At 37.4% G+C, this 21,198-nt stretch overlaps 1 protein-coding gene across 4 annotated transcripts in view; it reads left to right on the top strand.

The window, feature by feature from the left end:
- Positions 1-20,876, top strand: part of LOC132911460 (protein O-mannosyl-transferase TMTC1-like) — a 292,210-nt gene extending 271,334 nt beyond the window's left edge. For 2 of the 4 annotated variants that reach the window (XM_060968098.1, XM_060968112.1), the window contains exons 12-15: positions 2,203-2,402; positions 2,586-2,721; positions 13,210-13,339; positions 15,687-20,876. In XM_060968098.1, coding sequence (XP_060824081.1) covers positions 2,203-2,402; positions 2,586-2,721; positions 13,210-13,339; positions 15,687-15,872 — 652 coding nt within the window. In that variant the 3' untranslated portion in view covers positions 15,873-20,876. Of the gene's footprint in view, positions 1-2,202; positions 2,403-2,585; positions 2,722-13,209; positions 13,340-15,686 lie in introns of those variants that run through there. The other 2 variants (XM_060968103.1, XM_060968120.1) reach the window with 2 other exon arrangements.
- Positions 20,877-21,198: the final 322 nt, after the last annotated feature.

Genomic DNA, 21,198 nt, shown 5'->3' with positions numbered 1-21,198 from the left:
CTCCATTTTCGTCTCGTTCCGGCTCGCGGGAAAACATTGCCCATAAATTTTTCGGCTCTCTCCTCCACGAAAGTATTTTCCACCGTGAAATCCCTGGGAACGTGGCTCGCGGATTACTCGGCTTATGAAGTGTGTTACGGATCGTGGAATTCGAAGGTCTGATGGAACAACTTCGTTCGCAAATCGCTGATAACCACTTTTTCACCGATAACTAAACTGCAGATATTTATACGTTTATCGAAAATTCAAAGATGCATATGAATCTTCACAGAGAATATATATAATGCACGAAAATATATAATATATCAGGAGTATAGCATAGATTATGATATTTAATGAATAGAAAAAAATCTTTGCTTGGTTCCCAGTTTTTTTTTTTTCAGTTGTACTTATGAGGAAATACTTGAAAACGTGGATAATTTAATAATTAAGAACGACGCGTATCTATCGTTTCTTTGTAAATGAGGCATTAGAATCAACCTTTTTCTCCGTTTCCATAAAACGAATGACCACGTGATATACGATGTTCAGTTTTAAATCTGGAAATTGAATTTCGACAATAGATCGTGTAGTAATACGCGTTTAAAGGGATATAACGGAACATGAAGCATATTAGGATCTTTTGAAGATCAACAAATTTTTATTTCTCGTTACTATCATCTTTAGTAAGAAATTCTAATTCCAAAAGAATTTAAATTCACGAACGAATAAAGAGCTAACTTTCAAGATTGAAAATGAACATTAGCAGTCGTTAAGTTAAATTTTTGAGTACTGCGTATAATTTTATTAGGTTAGTATCTACCTACTGGTCTATTAGGGAAAATTGTATTAACCAGTGGACGCGAAATTAGCGTCATGGACAGTAGCATTTCACGGAACGATGAAGCGCGCAGAATGCACAATGATGTACACGGTTGCGCATAGTACGTTAAAAGCAAGTACAGGCATTCATATCTTGATTGTAATCATGTTATACTTCGCGAGAATGATCGTCATACATGATTGGGATAGGTTGTCATAGTTAACGCGGTCGAAACACACCGAAATTTAATTGCCAATAAATCGTTACTCTACACAACAGCTGTATAACGTACCTGTCAATTTTACATTCATGTACAACGATATTTTCATTAAATACTTGTATATAATAGGCACGATAACTAAGCACGCTCGATCGAATCAAACGATTTGAAGTAGATAAGGACTTTACTCGACAGACAAATATCTGTATTCGAATCCTAATATTTACTGACAATTGTAATCAGTCAAATCGTCCAATTACACGTTATCGTGATCAGATACTGTTGAAGTGATCGCCACTTCTAAGAAAACTCTACATCTGATCTTCGGTTTTCTCAAGCGTTGAGACCATCGACAGCACATAGACAAAAGAATGCGTCGATGACAGACCATAAGCGGTACATGTGCGACGTTGGCTTCGGGGTTCTTTTAGTCTCAGAGTAACATTGCTAGCTTGCAGGTCTGGGCCAGCTTACATTGTATTCCACACTTTATACTTTAATATTCACAATGTGTATATATATATATATATATATACAATGTATATATGATGAATATGATAGTACAAATGTATATTAAAGTACAAAGTGTGGAATACAATGTATATATATATATACATTGTACATTATATATATAATGTATAATATATATATATACATTGTATATATATACATATATATATATTTACAATACCTTACAATTTATCCACATGTTTCTTTGATTCCACATACATCAAGTAACCTTATCAGATACGAAGAACAAAAGTTATCGATAGAAATAATATATACATTGTATATATATACATATATATATATATTTACAATACCTTACAATTTATCCACATGTTTCTTTGATTCCACATACATCAAGTAACCTTATCAGATACGAAGAACAAAAGTTATCGATAGAAATAATATATACATTGTATATATATATATTTACAATACCTTACAATTTATCCACGCGTTTCTTTGATTCCACATACATCAAGTAACCTTATCAGCTACGAAGAACAAAAGTTATCGATAGAAACGCTGTATATATTTTCTAATGATATGCTTACTCTGTAAAAACAGAATAGTCAAAATTTTTCCTAAATTTCGCCATCAACTTTTCGAATAACCTAATACGTACGTATATAAAATAAATTAACGTAGCGTGTTACGTGGTTCCATTTGCCAGGAAAACGAACAGGACAGAGGAGTGTATACGGATGCTGCAAAAATGCGTATCCCTGGACCCGGCATATACGCCAGCCTATTTGGTGCTGGCGAGATTGGCAACCGGTCCTACCGCTGGAGTTCTTCTACGGCACGTGGTCCGATTACAACCCAAAAGCCCCGACCATCTCGCGGAATATGCATCGTGGTTGTACCAGAATGGTAAGTGACGGTGGTAAAACGGCTAAATAGCTTAAAGTAGGATAAAGCCCGACAGTTCCCGTTGCGACGGTCCAAAGTACGGGTTAAAGTAGTTTAAAGTAGCGTAACAACATCGAAACTCTGGCCGCGTAACGGTCCTGCTTCAGCTTTATACTCACGCCAAATCGTCGTCTGTCTGTTCAGGCAAATGGCTACCCTCTCTCAAGTACTACCTCAAAGCTATGGAGGTCTCACCGTCGCACAGATCGTCGCTTCTGGGAACGGTCAGGATACTGAGATCGAGGGGTCAGTGGCCCAGAGTTCATCAACTTATCACCAGGTAAGTAACTGCAACCAATATGTCGAATTTTGATATATTAGGGAGGATAATTTCTTGAAATGTACGTGATATAGTGATAACGTATGAAACTCGTCGCTCATTTAATAGCACAGGATAGAAATGACGTTACGTCGATATAGAAATGTTCCTATTATTATACTGCGTCGTTGATTTGGCAGATGAGTGAGAAAATGTCCGAAATGAATTTTGAAATATTTGCAACAATTGCTTACCTATAAAAACGCCGTTCTTTTATGTGTTGAAATTAGATTATTCAAGAGGAATGGTATAATTGAAAAGCTGTAATGGTAATTCTTTCTTAATTCTTATAATTCTTTTTTTTTTTTTTTTTTAATTTTTTATACACCAAACCGATTTCACGAAAAATTTATTTTTCTACATAGTTGTGTTATTACTCTTATGACATGAACGTTGTTCATCGATGTGATACCATACTATTAAGTGAGTTGCGTTTTCACTGGTACGCTAATTAATAATTAATGAAGATAGAACAAGCTAATAATTCTCATACGTAAATGAACAAATTCAATACGTGTAATGATACAGTAATGTAATCTGATATAATAACAAGCTTTACATTCAAATACAAATGATCGCATCGATGTTCTCATTATCTCGTCATCTCTAACTTTATTAATTAAACAACTTGCTAGAAAAACTGTTCACTTTTTTCACCATAGATAACTTAATCTCAAACGACGTTTGTTGCAACACATCGCTTATCACTCCTTTCGTTTTTCCACGTTATTTTATTAAAATACACAGACGAAAAATACACCACAGGTGTGGCGTGAGCAGCAATTCACATAATTGAAACAACGCAATGTACGCGTCGACAGCAACCAATATATTAAGCTGCGATAATTACAATTATACATCCTATTAATCTCTGCTTTAATACCTATCGCACAAAGCCAATTTAATTATTACCAAACCAATTCACGTAGAAATCAGTGTACAAACATTTAAGCAAGTTCAAACAAGAGAATTCCGAAGGTAATAAAAGAATACGAATCACTGAAACGAACGGATGCGTTGCAACTTCACCAGCCGAATGGAATATTAACGCTAATTCACGGGTGTGTTGATCATCGTCCAGCCCCGACTCTGAGAAGTAAATTGGCAGAAGTAAACGAAAGCTCGGCAGAGAAACTCTTGTGATATCGGTGAAAAATGCCGCAGCTTGGCCGCTCGTCGACAGTGCAAACGAATCGTTTGGAACAGCTTAGCAACTTCGACTTTCGGAGTTGACGTGGAACTTTCATCCCTAGATAGCAATCGCGTCGTTTGTCCAGTTTTCAACCCCTTGTTCCCGCGCGCATACGTATGTACCTGGATTATAGAGTGGTCGGCCAACTAACCCCTTGCATTCAGTTCGACCTTCCTCCGCTTTTCTCCTCCACTTTTTCATCCCTCGTTTCGACGCAGAATTATCATCGGTTGTGGCTAACCCGTCGAATGCAAATTCTTCCTGTAAATTAATAACAATTGGAAAGGATTGTCGTAACGTGTTGTGTTCAATTGTGCGTTGTACAGTGTGTAAACGAGATGTCTCTTACGATACGACGAATCCCGCGGGTTAAGTGTTTTTAATAACTCGCGTCCTTTTGTTACATCTCCGGAAAGAAGAAAAAGAGCCTGTGGTCTATCCGTGAAAGGGTAAAATTCCCCATAGATGCATAAAGATCCGTTATAACACGTCCTTCTCAGAGGCTCGCGTATCGCAACCCTCTGACGCCTCGCGGCGCAGATAGCATCCATAAAAAAGGCACAGTAAATTTGCCGGCGACGATTCGCGTTGTTTTTGCAGGCGGCGCCCTGGAGGTATGTGCGAATGAATGCACGCGGAATCAATTCTTTCTTGCTGACCAAAATTATGGTACAGGGATCTCTGTGATCGATAAAAAGCCAACGCGCGGTCAGTTTTCCAGCGAACGAGTTTAGAGGATTGCAGAGGGGTATATTGTTTTTTTCATTTCTTTCTTTTTTTCCAATTGGAGTTAGAAGGAAGAACGAGCTTCGTTCAATTAGTGAGTTTTTATGGGTTGTCGATTGACATTGAAAACCTAGACGTTTGATTTAGGTGGACGCAAAAAAATTCCGTGCCCATCCGGTTTAATCGCTTTGCATGCACGGTTGTGTTCTCGTGTCAGCAGAAGTGTGATTGACCGATATTCGGTGGTAATATGTACGGTTTTAGTGAAGCGTTGATTGGAATAGCAAGTGATTAATTCCTGAAACTGGTCGAACAATCGTGACGGTGTTATATCTGTTACATGCTTTGTGCATGTATGGAATTATTTGTATAAAAGCACATGTTGGTGGCATATGTGATTTTGCCAGCTATTGATAGGTAAGTTAGGTTAGGTTAGGTTAGGTTAGGTTAGGTTAGGTTAGGTTAGGAAGATTAGCAGAAGACAAAGATAGATTGGTTTGGTCTGTATATATAAAGATAATTAATCCATTTATTATAGGTAATTTATTGTTACAGAGAATCTATTCATTTGCAGTTTCAATAATTAAAATCGTTCTTCTTGTGATGTACCTATAGATAAAGAATTGCAGGGGATTGACTGACACAATTAGGAAGATTTTATTTCGATAAGAAAATGGGAAATCATAAAAGGATATCTTTAGATATCGGAAGGATTTCCTTATGATATTAAAAGACGAATGATGATTTTACTAACAAGAAATTTCATAATTCAATACCAAATGACCATTATTTGATAGGCGGGCAACGTTTAACACGCGGTAGATCAAACGTTGTTTCCTCCCTCCGCCTTAAAATCAGAAAATCACTATACAGTCAAATTTCGCATCGTTTCAAAATCACCGTGATAATGGTAGACCCTGGAGGAGTGTTACGGTCGGCAAGAATTGCACGAGCTTGGCGCAGTTTCAGAGGGTTGAACTACCGAATGACACAGGCGTGGTCAACCAACTGGTCCATAGACGAGAGTCGACTATACACGGAGGTTAAATTTTGGAGAAACAACGCGAAAAGTGGTGATGACTCGTTGGAAGTGGAGGAGAGAAAGGGAGATCGAGCAGATTGACGACACCTACGCTATCGGTGTGTAACTACCACAACGCGCAAAGATTTCAATATGCACCGTTTGACAGATGTGCCACAGCGTGCAAATTTTAAATGCAAATATAAATCTGCCATGCAGACCGCAGAGGCCGGGTATGAGCAGCGGGGGTGGCGAAGGGTTTCGAAAGGGGGTGCAAACGTTCCAGCGGACCAACGAGTGTACAACGGTGGAAGAACCGTTTCACACGCTTCTCGCGTCTCTGTGTACGTGTATGAGTTTTCGTGGAGGCGGGGAACACAGTAATTACAATACTCTACTCCTTTGTTTTCTGCCGTTGGAAGTCTATATTAGAGGGAACGACTCGTGTAGTTTGCGTCCAGTTGATAGTTACGAGATCTTTTTCATTAGCATCAGCTTAATGACTGTTGTAAGTAGAGCGAGACGAACGGAGGCTTTGCAGATTTGTTCACGGTTTTTCGTTAACCTGCGACACTTTTTTTCCACGAACCGAGCCGTGTACTGATAATAGGATGATACTTGTTTGCAAATTCCAGGTATTTCGCTGAGAAATGATTAAAGGTCGTTGCTTGATTAGAGGATTGCTCAAACGAACTTATTGTTTCTGTGCGGTACTTGGTACATTGGAAGTTTCGATGAAACCTGGTGCGGAAGTTTCATATTCCCTCAAGATTTGAATATATTTCATAAATAGTATCTTCGTTGTTAGAAACATTTGGAATATTTGTTTCTATGATTTTATGTAAATTATATTAGCTTTAAAATATAGTTTTTTCTTTTTATGTATATTTGATTATTTTTATGTAAAATGAAAGGTATTTAAATTTTGTGATACATTTGAAACAACGTTAATAGCACGTGCAAAAGAATGTGAATGAGTTGGAAGAAGGGTACCTTTATTCGACGAATTTCTTTTTTTCATTCAAAAAAATGCTATCTAACCCGGAATAAATTTCTAGAGACCTTCATCGATGAATTTCTTTCTGGAACGTTCAAAAAGCTCGAGAACAGATTTGCAAAGCAAATTTAGCAATCTTCGCGTACAAACATTCTTTATATACATATTCGAGAAATTTTTTACGAAGGCCAAGTTTACGAGAAGTAATTGAGAACTTTGTATGGTAAAGGATGTAGGTGACAAAAAAACGACTTCTTTATTGGCAATAAATATGAATTGCACATGAAATACAGTAAAAATCTTATAGATATAATAACAATATTAGAGTATAATAAATATCAATAGGATCGGAAGAAGTATATCTGAATTATTCGCAAGAAAGAATCTTTTTAACGTTTAAATTTGTTACAGTTCTCAAATATTTATATCTAAATTTCACTCTTCTTCGAATAAGTAAACAGACATTTTTTTAAAAAGTACTTTGACATAAAATTGGCACAAAATTTCATGCATACCAATGATTCTTTCGTACTATATTTTCTTCAAACAAAAACTGAAGAGAATTTTTAACAATAAAAAAGATACGATCGACAACGAACCGAAAGTGATCCAAAAAGTGCAGCAAAGAAAAATTAACCCTTTGAGGATAGAAATTCTACGATACTTGGCACAAGATCGAACTTCGTGGTAACTGATTTCACGATTAAAGAAAGGATATTTAATCTTTCTCTGTTCAATGTAACGAAGCGATATTCCAATTGTCCATTTCAAATTCCATACAAGGTAAAAATCCAATCGTTCGCTAATTGTAAGGCGAACAATTTGTTCGACTGACAAAAATAGCGGATGACAGGCTTAGGCGTCTATTCGCCAACGTAATAATAATAAAGTGCTGTGGACCCTCGAGATTTATTTATTTCTGCGTGCAGCCATACAGCTGGGACGCCGCGGTCCGGAAAATATTGATTCGCCGTTTAAGTGGATTGCGCTTCTAGCAGTCGCAAGCGGCAATGCGCTTGTAAATAAACCATAAAGCGATAAATTTGTCAAATCTTACACCGCATTTTCGGTCGTTTCATTGTTCATCCCTTCGCTAAATTCGACTTATGAATTATTCAAGCGGATGAATAATTCAACAGAAGAACTACGGAACTGGCCAACGTTTAACCATGAGCTCTTCCGTTATATATAATACAAATCATCACGCGCATAATTCGCCAGTGCGAATCGCGCTATCAAACGACGCTTGTCGGTAATCAACGGAGAAGATTCGAAAGAAATCCTGCTGTATGTGTGCCAGTATAGCAGATAGTTTCCAAACGATTCGCATCAGAGACCTTCTGCACATTGATATTACGCCTTGTGGTAAATAAATTTGTTTGCCATTAAAATATCACGAGCAGAGAATGAAACTGTTTGAAAATCGTAGATACAATTTTGGGTGTAATTGAAACGAAACAATCGAATTATTATAAACTTCGTACGCTGCTGAGATTTTTACGGCTTATTTATTTCGATATATGGTAGAATGGCTTTCACTTTGCAGCGGTTGCACGAATGTCAAATTAACTTCTCGTAAATCGTCAGTGGTTTTCGTCGATTGGTTCCAGATTCCATTTACGCTCTGAACGCACAGCTACTGTTTTAGATTTAAAGTATAGCATTGAGCAATTTATTTAGCTCGCAAGCCGTTATTTAAGCGGTAGAATTAAATTGCCGCACAAATTTATGTGTATTGAAATATTTAGTTAAAAAATTCATATGAATCCATGTGTAGTGGAAATTCATTGTGAGATTCATTTTTATCCAGGTGTCTGATTACGTATAATTTAAGTAAGTAGAGTATAAATTTTCCTTTGTGTTAACTTTTATTTTATATATATAAGACGCGTCCAATTTCTTTGAATCACATCTTTTAAAGTTGCTCAGCAGCCTGTTACTGAAGATATATAATCATAAAGGACTGGTTAGAACCTTTGTCGCGTCATTCATAAATCTAAATCACTGAACGTGTTTCAGCAAACGAGTGAAAATAAATGACATAAAATACAAGTGAAAATGTCTGCACGTCTCCTTTGACAAACTTTTATCGTACAGTTTTGAGAAGCTTCGACTAAAGTAGAAAATCGTAATTACAGTGGAATTATATAAATTATATTCTTTCGCGGAAAATTATAAATCGTATTGGGATGAAAATGTTAACGTAGATATTTCAAAGATAGATTCTCAAGGACTCGAAATTCACATCCTTCGTAATTATATCTAACTCTTCCCATTGTAATGTTTTATATAATAATTTATATCACATTATATTATAAAATTATAAAAATATGATTCACACGGTTTCTATGTTTCTAATTGTTTTAAAAAATATAATGAACTGTCCATTTTCTGGAAGCACAGCCCTCTGTTATGGCGAGGGTTATCTAGACAGGCGAAAGCGTTCAATTTCAATCACAGAAATATTTCAACGCTAAACTAATACCATATTGGAAACAAAATTGTGCGATGTACCAGTTAAAAATACTGACTGACGCGTTATCTACGTTGACATGGACGCGAATGGTTTTACGAACCGATGGAAAATTATCGAACATTAGTTCGATCCACATCGCTTCCAATCATTTTTTAAAATCCAGTCAGCACGTGTTCCCTGCAAATCTCTATTTTTCGTAGAGGAAAATACTCATTCGTGGCGGGATTGAATATCGAGATGTAATTTGTTTTAGAATGAATAATTTTTTTGCAACGGAAATTAGGATTATTATATTTGTCCCAAAACTGATAAAAAAGATGAATAAATTATTTTGTAACGATAAAGAATTTTACTAACGTATTGAAAGTTTTATCAAAAAATGCAGACAATTTAAAATTTATAATCCGTATTGAAATATTAAAATTTTACTAAAACTAAGAGATGTCTTATGACTTTTGATCTACCCTTATTTTTATTAGATTCACGTATAATATCCAAAAAGATGCATTTTATAAATTGAAATTAAACGAAGAAGGAATACAACAAAACGTTGAATCCTATTCGACATAGGACAGCAAATTGGTAATTCAAACTAAAAGTACGAATTAGGAAGTCGTCTGAAAATAACGTAAAAATGTCAAGTAGATCGTACAGCATCCCCTTTATACAGCGTAGCTTTTTCAAACATATAAATTCCGAGGGAAGCCACTGCGTCAGAGGATGATTCCATAGGCAGCGATAACGTCGTCACCGTTGCGTTAAGCGCTCGTCGAGCTGATAAATCGGGAATTTACTGACGCTACCTCCGATTCTGTATTTTCGGCCTGTCGAGCTTGAAATCGCGTGCACCTATTCACGCGAGCAGATTTTTTGGAAAATTTACGAAATACTATACATTCGAATGGTACAGGGGAACCGGTGGTCTTAAAACGCCAAGCGAGCTCGACAGTGATATACAAATATCGAAACTTGATCAAATTCTTTTTCCGTGACACTGTACACCAGTTTTGATAAACACTTCTATTTTACGATATTAAGTTTTCGATGTCTTTGTTTTTAACACGTTCGTCGCACATATCTATGCGACGGGTATACTTCCGTGGGGGCCCCGTCACCAAATGATGGTGACGCTCTTCTTGTTCGAGTTAATTAAATATACGATTTTATATAGGATATGCAACATAAAAATATTAAAAACACATTATACCATACTTTTTATTAATTTATATTCTGGATAATATATTACATTATCCTATATCGTATGGTATTCGTTAAAACATTCCAAACACATTTGGGGTGATTTTGGGCACTTTGAAAAATAGTTATAGACTCCGTCATCGCCACTCTCCTCGCTTTCAAATATATTTTCACGCTGTTCACTGAACATTTTGAGGAGGAAAAAATCACTGATGTACGTCTCACAAGAATGCTTCTCATCTAAATGGAAGATCTGAGATATCTGCCATGAGATCCCTCGGAATACTCTAGCTGGATAGCGTATCGCTTTCTCCATTTCAGAAATAAATAATCTTTTCTTTATAATGAATCGAAGGCGATAAACGATGAATTCCTGTTTGTCGCTCTATTTACGTTCTGCATACCGGCGGTCGGATTTGGGCCCTGCGGGAAACTTAGCCAAATCACGCTGGGCGACGAACGTATTAAGTTCAGTATTATCGCAGTACGTTAAAGAATCGATTACTTGTTTACTTCTGTTTCGTCCATCGAATATAAGAAAACGAAATAAAATCTTCGACTAAAGAAATTGCTCGACTGTCCTTATATTACGTAGATGAGACTTATATACCGCACGCATTTATCAATCACGACCTGTCAACGCTACAATCGGAAATTAAGGGGTCGTTTCACGTCGTTTTAACTTAGCCACGTTGGAAAGAAATGAAAAGAATAGCGACGAAGAGTTGGGGTGTTTCGCATTCGAGAAAGTAAGTGTTCTTTCGCGAGGGCGAATTAGCCGGGGAGTAGTTACCTGGTAACGACGTGCAAAAAGACGTGCAAGGAATTGAAGAAAACATACGACGAAAGGAAGTGGGAAAGAATAGAACGCGGGAAGCTGGAACTCGCGTGGCCTCTTATTTCCTTATGAAGCGGCGCGAACGTACCGAGCAACGTAGCTAAAACGAGGAATGCCGTATCTTGAAGGAAATTCCAAGGCCGATGAAAATTATCGCGGCGCGCCACCGTTCCGGAAGGCATGCGCAAATATTCCGCGAAAATCGTTTAACAAGGCGTCCCTGGAAATTTTCCTTTGGACTGCTGGAATTTTATAATCGCCCTTTTCTCCTGCAGCACGTATTTGAACTCTGCTCCTATCAAGCTTTTACAATATCGTGTTCATTTAGAAGATCTCTCATGGAATACTTAAGATAGTCGATGTTCAATGGCTCAGGAAAATATTGAAATACTAGTGGAAACCTTTTATTAATTTATCTACGTATTACGTGCATTATGGAAAACGTTTCGAGATTTCATTAGCAGTGTACCACGCGTGTGTTCCACAATTATTCAAGATCATCGAATATAACGAACGAAGGGAACAAGAAACTGAAGATATGTAAAAACATTTTGGAAAGAAAAAGCTGAAGATGAGAAAGATAAAGATAGTAAAATTGAAAAACTTGCTACAATCTCGTTATGATATCAATACATGTTATTCTTTAATCTATAAAGTATTTCCTTCTTTTAATGCAACTCAATCGAGAGACACTGAAAAGCTCGTGAACGTGTTCGTTCGTTATCTTTTAAGTAAGATTGCATTATATAAGCCGTTACGAGAGAGAAATAATGACTATAGTTTTTTAACTGAATAAAGGAGAACAGAGCTGGCACAAAGATAATAATAAAATTTCAGTTTTCTTAAGTTCAAAGTGCTAGATAAGACATTTTAACCAAGCGGCGCAGTATATTTGGTAGACGCAACAGGGTCTACGTTTTAAATAATCTTTATTTCCTGCTCGACGTTCAACTACGTGTTCGTTCTTGGCGAGAAAATATCAAGAGTTCCTAGGTTAATGTTCCGAGGGAAGTATGTGACACGATAAAGGATCGCGCGCGCGTCCTCCTTGGAGCTCGACTATTGACTCCTGATATTCACCCTCTTTTCCGCTTCGTAAACACGCCGCTCGGCCGCGAAAAAAGAGCTGCCGAGAATGAACTGTGCGCGCGGAAGTGACGCGTGAAAAGGGTGTGTCATTTACGAATTTATTTTATCGAGAGGGTGTGAGACGCTCGCTAGAAACTCCATCACCGGTGAATGCAAACCATGACTTGCGACCGTCTGGCAATTTATTCCGCACCTACCTTAGATGCATGTTTCCTCTCTTATTATGAAGCCAAGGGATCGAAATTTTTCGATCTCTGTCGTTTTAAATCAAATGCAAGATTATTCGTTTTATTTAGGTGACGCGTTCGAATTCACCGAGAATGAAGCATTATATGAGAAAATTTCGTTCTTTTGTTACGTTTAATGAGTTAAAATTGTCTGTTCGTTCGGTTAATGCGTTATACACAATCTCGTGTACACGTATTGTGTAATAATATTAAATTTAGTATAATATTATTATGAAATAAATTGTATACTAACTTTAATACGCGTACAGACAAGTTTATATGCTGTGAAAATATTATATATTTAATAGAATTAAACTATTGAAGATGTAGTTAAAATGGTAAAAGTTCGAAACATATTGCGAGTTTTATTATAAGTAATTTTAAATTAATTGTCAAATTATAGAGACTACTCTATTATAGCTTTTAATATCTTCATTACGCTTTTGTTATTAATTTAGAAACGATTAAAATAATTTAAAACGATTCAAATTTATCGAAGTTTGCTATTTTATCTGTACGATAGTGACACGTGATTGATTATTAATAAATCTGGAAATGTGGAAAATTCTCCGACCTCGTAAATAATATGCCGAAGTGAATATTTATTGTCCTACTCGAAGAGGTCATTTAAAATTTTGATCGTATTTGGAGCAGTCTGAAATATGTTTTGCATATTTACGTTTCAGATGGCATCTGATGTTACGAGCGAAACGAGGTGGCCTCGTATATCGTGGCGATCTTTATATACGCGCGTGGCAGCTGCAAAGTGAATCTCGTCGTCGAGCGCATCAACATCAAGGAAATATCTGCTTGTCGGTCAGTAATTTTCATTTCTATTTAGATAATATTCATAGCGAATATCATGCAAAATCGAGTATCATCGAACCAAATGTGAAAATTATATAATATAATATATTTCACAAATTTCTGAAACCTGATTTTCTCAAAAAAAAAACGAAGCTTTCGACAAAAGACTTTCGTATGGAATTTTACTCTTCCTTTGAAGAAAACTCATTCCCCTGCGCAATTATCTTTTTTTTATTAACATTCCTGTGCCATATAAATAATTAGGGAATGAACGTGTTCTACGGCTAAAGCTAGTACGAAAATATTGTATAAACAAAAATTCTTGAAAGCGTTATCAGAAAGTTGATTTTGAACGCGAACAAAATGGTACTTTTATTTTTAACATTGTATAGGACGGAAAAATAAATAAGTAAATAAATAATATTAACGTTACACGTTAATAGTTACAAGGCAAATTTGCTGAATTAATTATTTACGTATCGAATAAATTCTATAGTACGCTGATGCGTTAGAGGCTTATGAATAATATTATATGTACTTCGAATACGAAAATACATAGAGACAACGTAAAACCAACATGCGACTGGATTAGTTTATAAACCGATTTATCACTTAATTTATTTAATTCACTATGTTTAATTCACTAAATCAATACGAAACAGGAATATCATTTATCTGGAAATAAATCCATTACTTCCTGCCTCATATATTTTCTGCAACTTGACAATAAATCACTTACAGCGTTATATTTGTTTTTACCTATAAAATATATCGTCGAGACTTGTACGATAATCCGTAACACCAGCGCATCATAATACCATTGTATTACAACAATAATTAATTACGACTCGCAATGGTATATCGATCGAGTAAAATTATAAAACTTCCGATAATAAAATTTATTAGTTTCTCCTTGATCGTTGAAATTGGTTCTACCATAGAAACGATACGATCGGAAACGGCTACATAATATTAATACTTCTATTAAGTTTCAAGACCGCTTGACGTTCATCCTGCTTTATGACCCTTTCCCTTTGATCCGCGCGTTTTAATATTTCCGTCATTCTTTCGGCGACGTTCGCTTCATTTCGCTTGCGAACTTAAGAGTCTTTCTCTTCCATGTCGTGGAAAATGTCGTGATAAAAGTAATTGAACGAATTAGTGGGAGAAAAGTCGGATACCGCGAGCTAGTCGACGCTTCCGGTGACCTGTTAAACTCATCATTGACAGATTACTTGAGATTCTTCGGTTACGTCGTATCGCCATAATTCTAATTAAATAGATTCGGCTCCGCTAGGGCTTCTTCCTGTTCCCTCTCGTTCCACGTTCATTTCTGTCCCTTTCTTCACTGCCGCGCCCATTCACAGCAGAGCTCACTCAGTGCTTCGGCACAATTCGTTCCAGTCGTTAACGATTCAACCCTGTAGAAACTTGCCCACTTTGAACCGACGTCTCTTTCTTTCATCCTGTCGTTCTTCTTCCCTTTTGTTTTTCGATCAAACGTTTCCTATTGACCGTTATAAATACACTTTTCCTTATATTTCTCGTGATTGCATAAACTTTCTATTTTTATTATTGACTTAAGCACTTTCGATTCGCTGTTCCAGAATATTCTAATATTAGAAAATATTATACTAATCTATCGAGTAATTTAATTCTCTTGTTCAGAATATTCTAATATTAGAAAATATTATACTAATTTATCGAGTAATTTAATTCCCTTGTTACATACCAGTAAATTGAGGATTTCAAATTTTGGAGACTGACAAGTTATATTTCAACAAATTATTCGGTATTACCTCAAAGTAAATATTAATAATTTAGAACTTAGAAACTCGCCCTTCGACCGATTCTTGAACCTAAATCCACATAAACACCAAAACACTACTCGGTACTGATTTTCTATACGACTATTTTATTATAAATTTCCTATTTCATTCGCATAACGCATAAGTACTTTATAATGTAAAATACCAGCCAAGTAGAATTCTGCTAAACCTTTTTCAATAAATGTGTAAAGCGTAGATATCCATCCTAATACTTTCGCCCGATGATATACTCGCTTCTCAGCCTTTGATATCTCACAAAATTCCCACAATATTCTCCTTAAATTGAACCACGCTCGTCGATACCCACATTCTCCCTGTAAAGTAGAAAATAAGCGACAGATGAACCACCTGTTTAGCCGCGGCGAAACAACGAAAAGTCAGAGGCGTTGATCCGCATGCGGGGTTGATTAGCCACGATCGGCGATCCGGGGCGGTAGTCCCCTCGACGCGTGTTCCAGCCCGTGTACACTCGACGAGGCAGTAAACGTCAGGGTTCCCCTTCAAACATGTCGAATTGTCTGTTGCAGCAGGGCGGTTGTTCGACACCGCGTGTCGCCAGTGTGTCGGTGCAGCTCGAGCAGGACAGCAACAAGTCGGAACAGCTGGAGCGAGCGCCTCGTTGCAACGTACGTACCTGTAGACAGTCTAGAAAGGGAAAGGCACGCGTGACCGCTCCCGCGCTTCTCGTCCAGAACCTCCTGGAGACGCTCTAGCTCGCGAAACTCCTCGACTAACTCTCCACCTATGTCTCTGTTTCTCATCCTCTCGCCTTAAACGCTGCCAGATCGACGAGTTTCTGTCTGTCGATGTGTTCGTGGCTCTTACAGCTCCGAGTTTAGGACTTGTTGGTACTCTCGGCTACTTTTCACGCGTTTCAATCTCTGACAATGCGAACGAAAGGAGAAGAAACGGAAGACGAAAATATAGGTGGTTGTTTCCGCGTATTTCCGCCTGACACTGCAAGTGTATGCGACGACCAGTGAAACGTCACGAGACGGCCGAGAAATACGCGAAATCGAGGAAACGTTCCGCTTCGAACGAGTTGCGGTATTTAAGTATTCGATGTCTACGATATGTATCGTGATAAGCACCGTGGGTGCAGGAGACATCGATCACAACGACTGCGTTTTCATTGAAGAGGACCAAGCGAGCTGCGCATCGACTAGGTTCCCCGTTTATAGTCTACCTTCGGGTAATACGAAACGAAGCGACGGAAGGTTCTGATCGAAATAAAAATGAGAGTAACGTAGTTGGAGTCTGGCGATAATCTTTTGGACAAGTAACTGATCGGCGTTGGTTATATAGTTACTACTATCGTCGAGGTAGCGTCGACGTGTTTTTAAACAATTATTCGCTGTACTTTGAGTGTGCTTTCGACGTTCTCAGAGAAACAGCGCTCGTCGCGATGCTACCCGTTCGCTGGGTTTCTTCCGTGTAATTTTTTTCTCGCGATCGAGAGGGATTTCGAGAGGAAACGTTCGATTGGGGAACGAAACGAGTGAAACAAGAATCTAACGAGAGTCGATTCGTAAATGAAGCCTTAACCCAGAACCCCTTAATGATCGTTCTTTTTTCGAGAAATACGCGGATCGACGAAGCATACGACAAAATACACGACGTTCGCGATACGTTGAAAATATCGCGAAGACCTTGTACGACCGATCGATAGAGAAAATTACACGATCACGAGGGTGAAATCTGGTTTACGCTTTTCTTCCGCAGAAGCGTCGTTTCGAAGAGTATTTTTCTTTCTCTACGTCGTTCCTACGAGACAGAGACGCATGCGTTCATAGCGGACAATATTGATAAAAATGGACTGAGATATGATCGGAGAAGCCCTTGGTAAATGTGTAAATATAGTTAATGAACCACATTAATTGGTCCCTATTTCGCGACGATACGACACGGCGAACTTTGATCGAACAGAGAGTCAAGTTACTCTGAAATTTATTTTTCACACGTGCATCGAGGATAATCGGGCAGTATTACAGAGACACGTACACAATCGACTCGCTATCGTCATAATCGTTTTCCTCGGATCGTTCTTCTGTACGTGTTTTGTCTCTAATTGCCGGACACGTAGTTCTCCGCACATATGTAATTACACGGTGCCAATATTTAGCGTTTAATTAAACGTATCGGCGTTTCTGGCCGTTTGGTATGGCTTTTGTAAGAAAATCGAGTAAGGAAGTGTGCGTCGATGGAAGAAGGAGAAAAGATAATAATGATGTACGTCATTCTTCGATGAGCTTTGTTCGGCAACGTATCGAACGTTTGGCTAAAGCACGATTTATTATCTATGTGTTAAAATGTCGATTACGAGAGATGATAATTTGATTGCGGATATTTATGCGCTTAGGAGAAGTTTTCAAGGTGCAAGTATGTACAGAACGTACGTAATATAGAGAAATATATAAAGTATTCGAGGTAAAATATTATAAGTTGTAATATCTATAATATTTAGGTTTCATTTTTTTAATTATATTTTTAAAAATATAAACTTGCATAAACGTGTATTACACGAGTTAGTAATAGCTGGCAGTTTAACAATGATACTGTAATCGAAGGAATATAAATAATCGTTTTACTTTTCGATCCATGACTGCGCTCGTCTTTCCAACCAATTATTTTACTTTATTTCTTTCACACAATAAATCTATTCTTTTTTTCATATATATATGGCGCGTTCCGATATAATCATTCGATAAATTTTGGAAGGAAATAAGTAGAAATAAAAAATGTAATAAATTCATTTCAGCATTTCAATTGTTCTTAATCAGAAACAACAAATATTCAAGGATTAATGATAGACAGAAACAACCCGATTTCGGAATACTGTCCGACCTAGATTAAACCAGGTCGGCAACGTACAACCAATCAATCGAAGTTTCATTTAAAAGCAACCGATGAAACTCACGATCGGTGAATCGGAACGAAAGGGAAACTCGTTCGACGTCCTCCAGCAAGATAGACGGATCGATCGTAGCTACCGTCTTTCCATCGGTAAACCGAGAAATCGTGTGTTGCTACACTCTTAGAAACGTCAGAAGGAGAAACGGTTTTCAATTAAAAGCAAGTCCGATGGCGGTGAGTTCTTTTGTGTATCTTTTGGTTCGATAGGACGTCCAAGTTTCTCGTTCGAACGTGGTCGAAAGTGACGCAGCACGTTTCTTTCGTTTCTTTTCCGCTTTTATTTTTTCGTTCTTTTCGTTGATTGCACGCCTGTGCTTGCCTGTAGTCGTAAATCGTCGCTTTAAACGAACGCCCTCGTCGAAACGTTGCCAAAACTTAATGGAAGACCAATGTATATACGCTGTATACTAACAAAAAAAAAAAAAAAAAAACTCGAGAAAACATCGAAAAGTTCGACGATGCTTATTGAACAATTCTCTATTACGATATTGTACGTTTGAGTAATAATAATTCGAGTGAATTTCTCACGCAAATTTCATCAAATCGGTCGCTCTCGAGAGCATTAGATATGAAAGAAAGAGAGAAAGAGAAAGAGAGAGAGAGAAAGTCGTCCAATGGAAGCTTCAAATAAGATTCGTGGATGTCAAGATGCACGAACGTGACGTGAATTTGTAGATAACGTTTGCGTTGGTTCATGTATACGTTCTATCTCCTCCTACGACCCACGCATTCCTCCTCATCCACGTATTTCCCCGTATCCCTCTTTTCTCGTCGAAAATTTTCGAATCGAAGCACGTTGGTGATGAAACAGAGGAGACTGTCATTGGCCAAGCAGCAATTTACCTCACGAAACTGCTTCTGAGGATCGATCTCGTTGTCAGTTACGAACGAGATTCCAGCAACGAGGTCGCTAGAGAATCGGTAGTCGCTGAAGGTCGATTCGATCAAGATGAAATATTTTTTTAAATGTGCTGTCGTACGAGCGCCGACGTTGCTTCGGTCGAATCGTGTCGCTTGGTGTTGTGTGAACGATATATTTTTTAGAAAATCACGTTTGAGTTAAGATTCGATCAAAATAAAAATTTGATCAGACATGAAGAATTTGTACGGATAAGGTCGTATTTATTTAGAAATATTTTATATTTTATATCCTCGATATTTAAATATTTCTTTCATCGATCGAAACACGCAACACTTCGCGTACACGCGACGAAATTCATGCGAATATTATTTGCTTGATTCTTGAAAATCGAGATTAGCGTTTAAAAATACGCGTGCATATGAACCAGAGCGACTGAGTGTTTGGAAAAACTGGTACGACGATACTTTTCATTTGGAAACGGTGTTGTAATGGAATCGACGTAATTTAAGGACCCAGTTAATTCCTTGAGACGACGATGTAAACGTTATTTTATTATCGTAACGAATAGGTAACGGAGAAGTATTTATATAGCTATGCTTTCCTACCAGAACGGTACCGAAATTGTTACAATAATTGCTCAGCGAATAAGGCGAACAGACGAGAGTTGTTCATCGCTTATTGTGTACAGTACAACACGAATAAAAAGAGAAAATAACCTACGGCATCGTTTTTCAATCTTACGGATCGAGTATCGTATTATACGTATACGGATCGAGAACGCGAATTTTTACAATTTTTATTCCCGATATATTTATTGTATTCTGTTTGTACACAGAACTGAAGCCTATGGATAAAAATGAGCTTAAACGAACTTATTTCATGGAAAACAATGTGTCACAAAGAAGCTACTTATGTAAAAAAAAGAGAGAAGAAAGAAAACAGGTAAATGGTAAAACGGAAATGTGTGAAACGGCTCAACGCTCCTGACATACACACACGCGAAACCGAACAAATCCAACGATACATTTCGAGGTTCGTGTTGAATCGCCAAACCAAGTTCAGTTCCTACCAATTTTCGGGGAATACAGAGTTCGAAACGATTCGCAGAAAACTACCTGTCGCGTTACTTTCGCATTTTCATTTCCCAGCGAAATTTCTGATTGGCAGGGTCGATTGTTCCACGAGAGTCGATCGTCGTTGGGTGTCTATAATGTAGACGAACGGGATAAGATTTCGCGTCGATCTGACGTTTCATGATCTTTACAGTGTTAAAAGAACCTTAATAAAAAAATAAGGATTCTTCTCTTTTTCTTCCTTTCCCTCGTTTTTCTAAATAAGCATTTAACGTCGCGTTGACTTCTGGCTCATTAGCGACGAGAATCTAAGATATAACGATAGATTTATAATAATGATTCGAATCGATCAGGAATTTAATGGTATACTTTTATTCTAGAATTACCAAACTGGTCAAAACGATGGATGACAATTCGGTTTTCGTAAACGAAAAGGATTTGATACGTTTTAAGAACACGTTTATCGTAAAGCGATATCACGTACGCCTTTAAGAATATCAATAAGAAGTTTTTCATATCTTGTTCAAGCTTGAGATATTTTTCAATATTAGAAAAATGCGTGGAAAATGATATAAACAAGGCATCGCATTAAAATACACATTGGTTGCTCCTGTATCAAATGAATCCTTTCTCGATCAAAATTTGATAAAAATCAATTCGAAATCGAAACAGACGTGATACGAGAGATCGACGTGTAATTGAGTCTGTACGTGGGCCGTATATAATTAGCCGCAAAACTTGATTAGTCTAGGTTATTACTCCATAGACCAGTTTATACATCTAATTACAATACGTTATTGCGCATATTCATTGTGAATACGAATGCAATTATAAATTATCATAATAAAGTGTATGTTTATATACATGTATGAGTATTCGTTCGATTTATGTTCGGATATCCGACCGTTACCAATATTGCCAATACTCCCCTCCTACACGTGCCTCATCAATTATCCAGTTTTAGTCCGTTTAATTACGACCGTTTGGTTAAAATTGTGGTTTCGACGATCGGGACGGGACGAATTTGTGGATCGCTTTTGTCGGGACCAACCAACGATATTTCGACGCGCAACGTTGTCCAACCACCGTTCGAGGATTACGCAAATCGTTGAGTCTGCCCAACAGATTCTGCGACAGAACGAACAGCGCGATTTGTTTCGCTTTATTATTCCTTTATTATTTTTATTTTTA

Source organism: Bombus pascuorum, chromosome 1 (genome assembly GCF_905332965.1).
Source record: "Bombus pascuorum chromosome 1, iyBomPasc1.1, whole genome shotgun sequence".
In the NCBI taxonomy this organism is placed as follows: domain Eukaryota; kingdom Metazoa; phylum Arthropoda; class Insecta; order Hymenoptera; family Apidae; genus Bombus; species Bombus pascuorum.
This window is presented reverse-complemented; position numbering and strand designations above follow the sequence as displayed.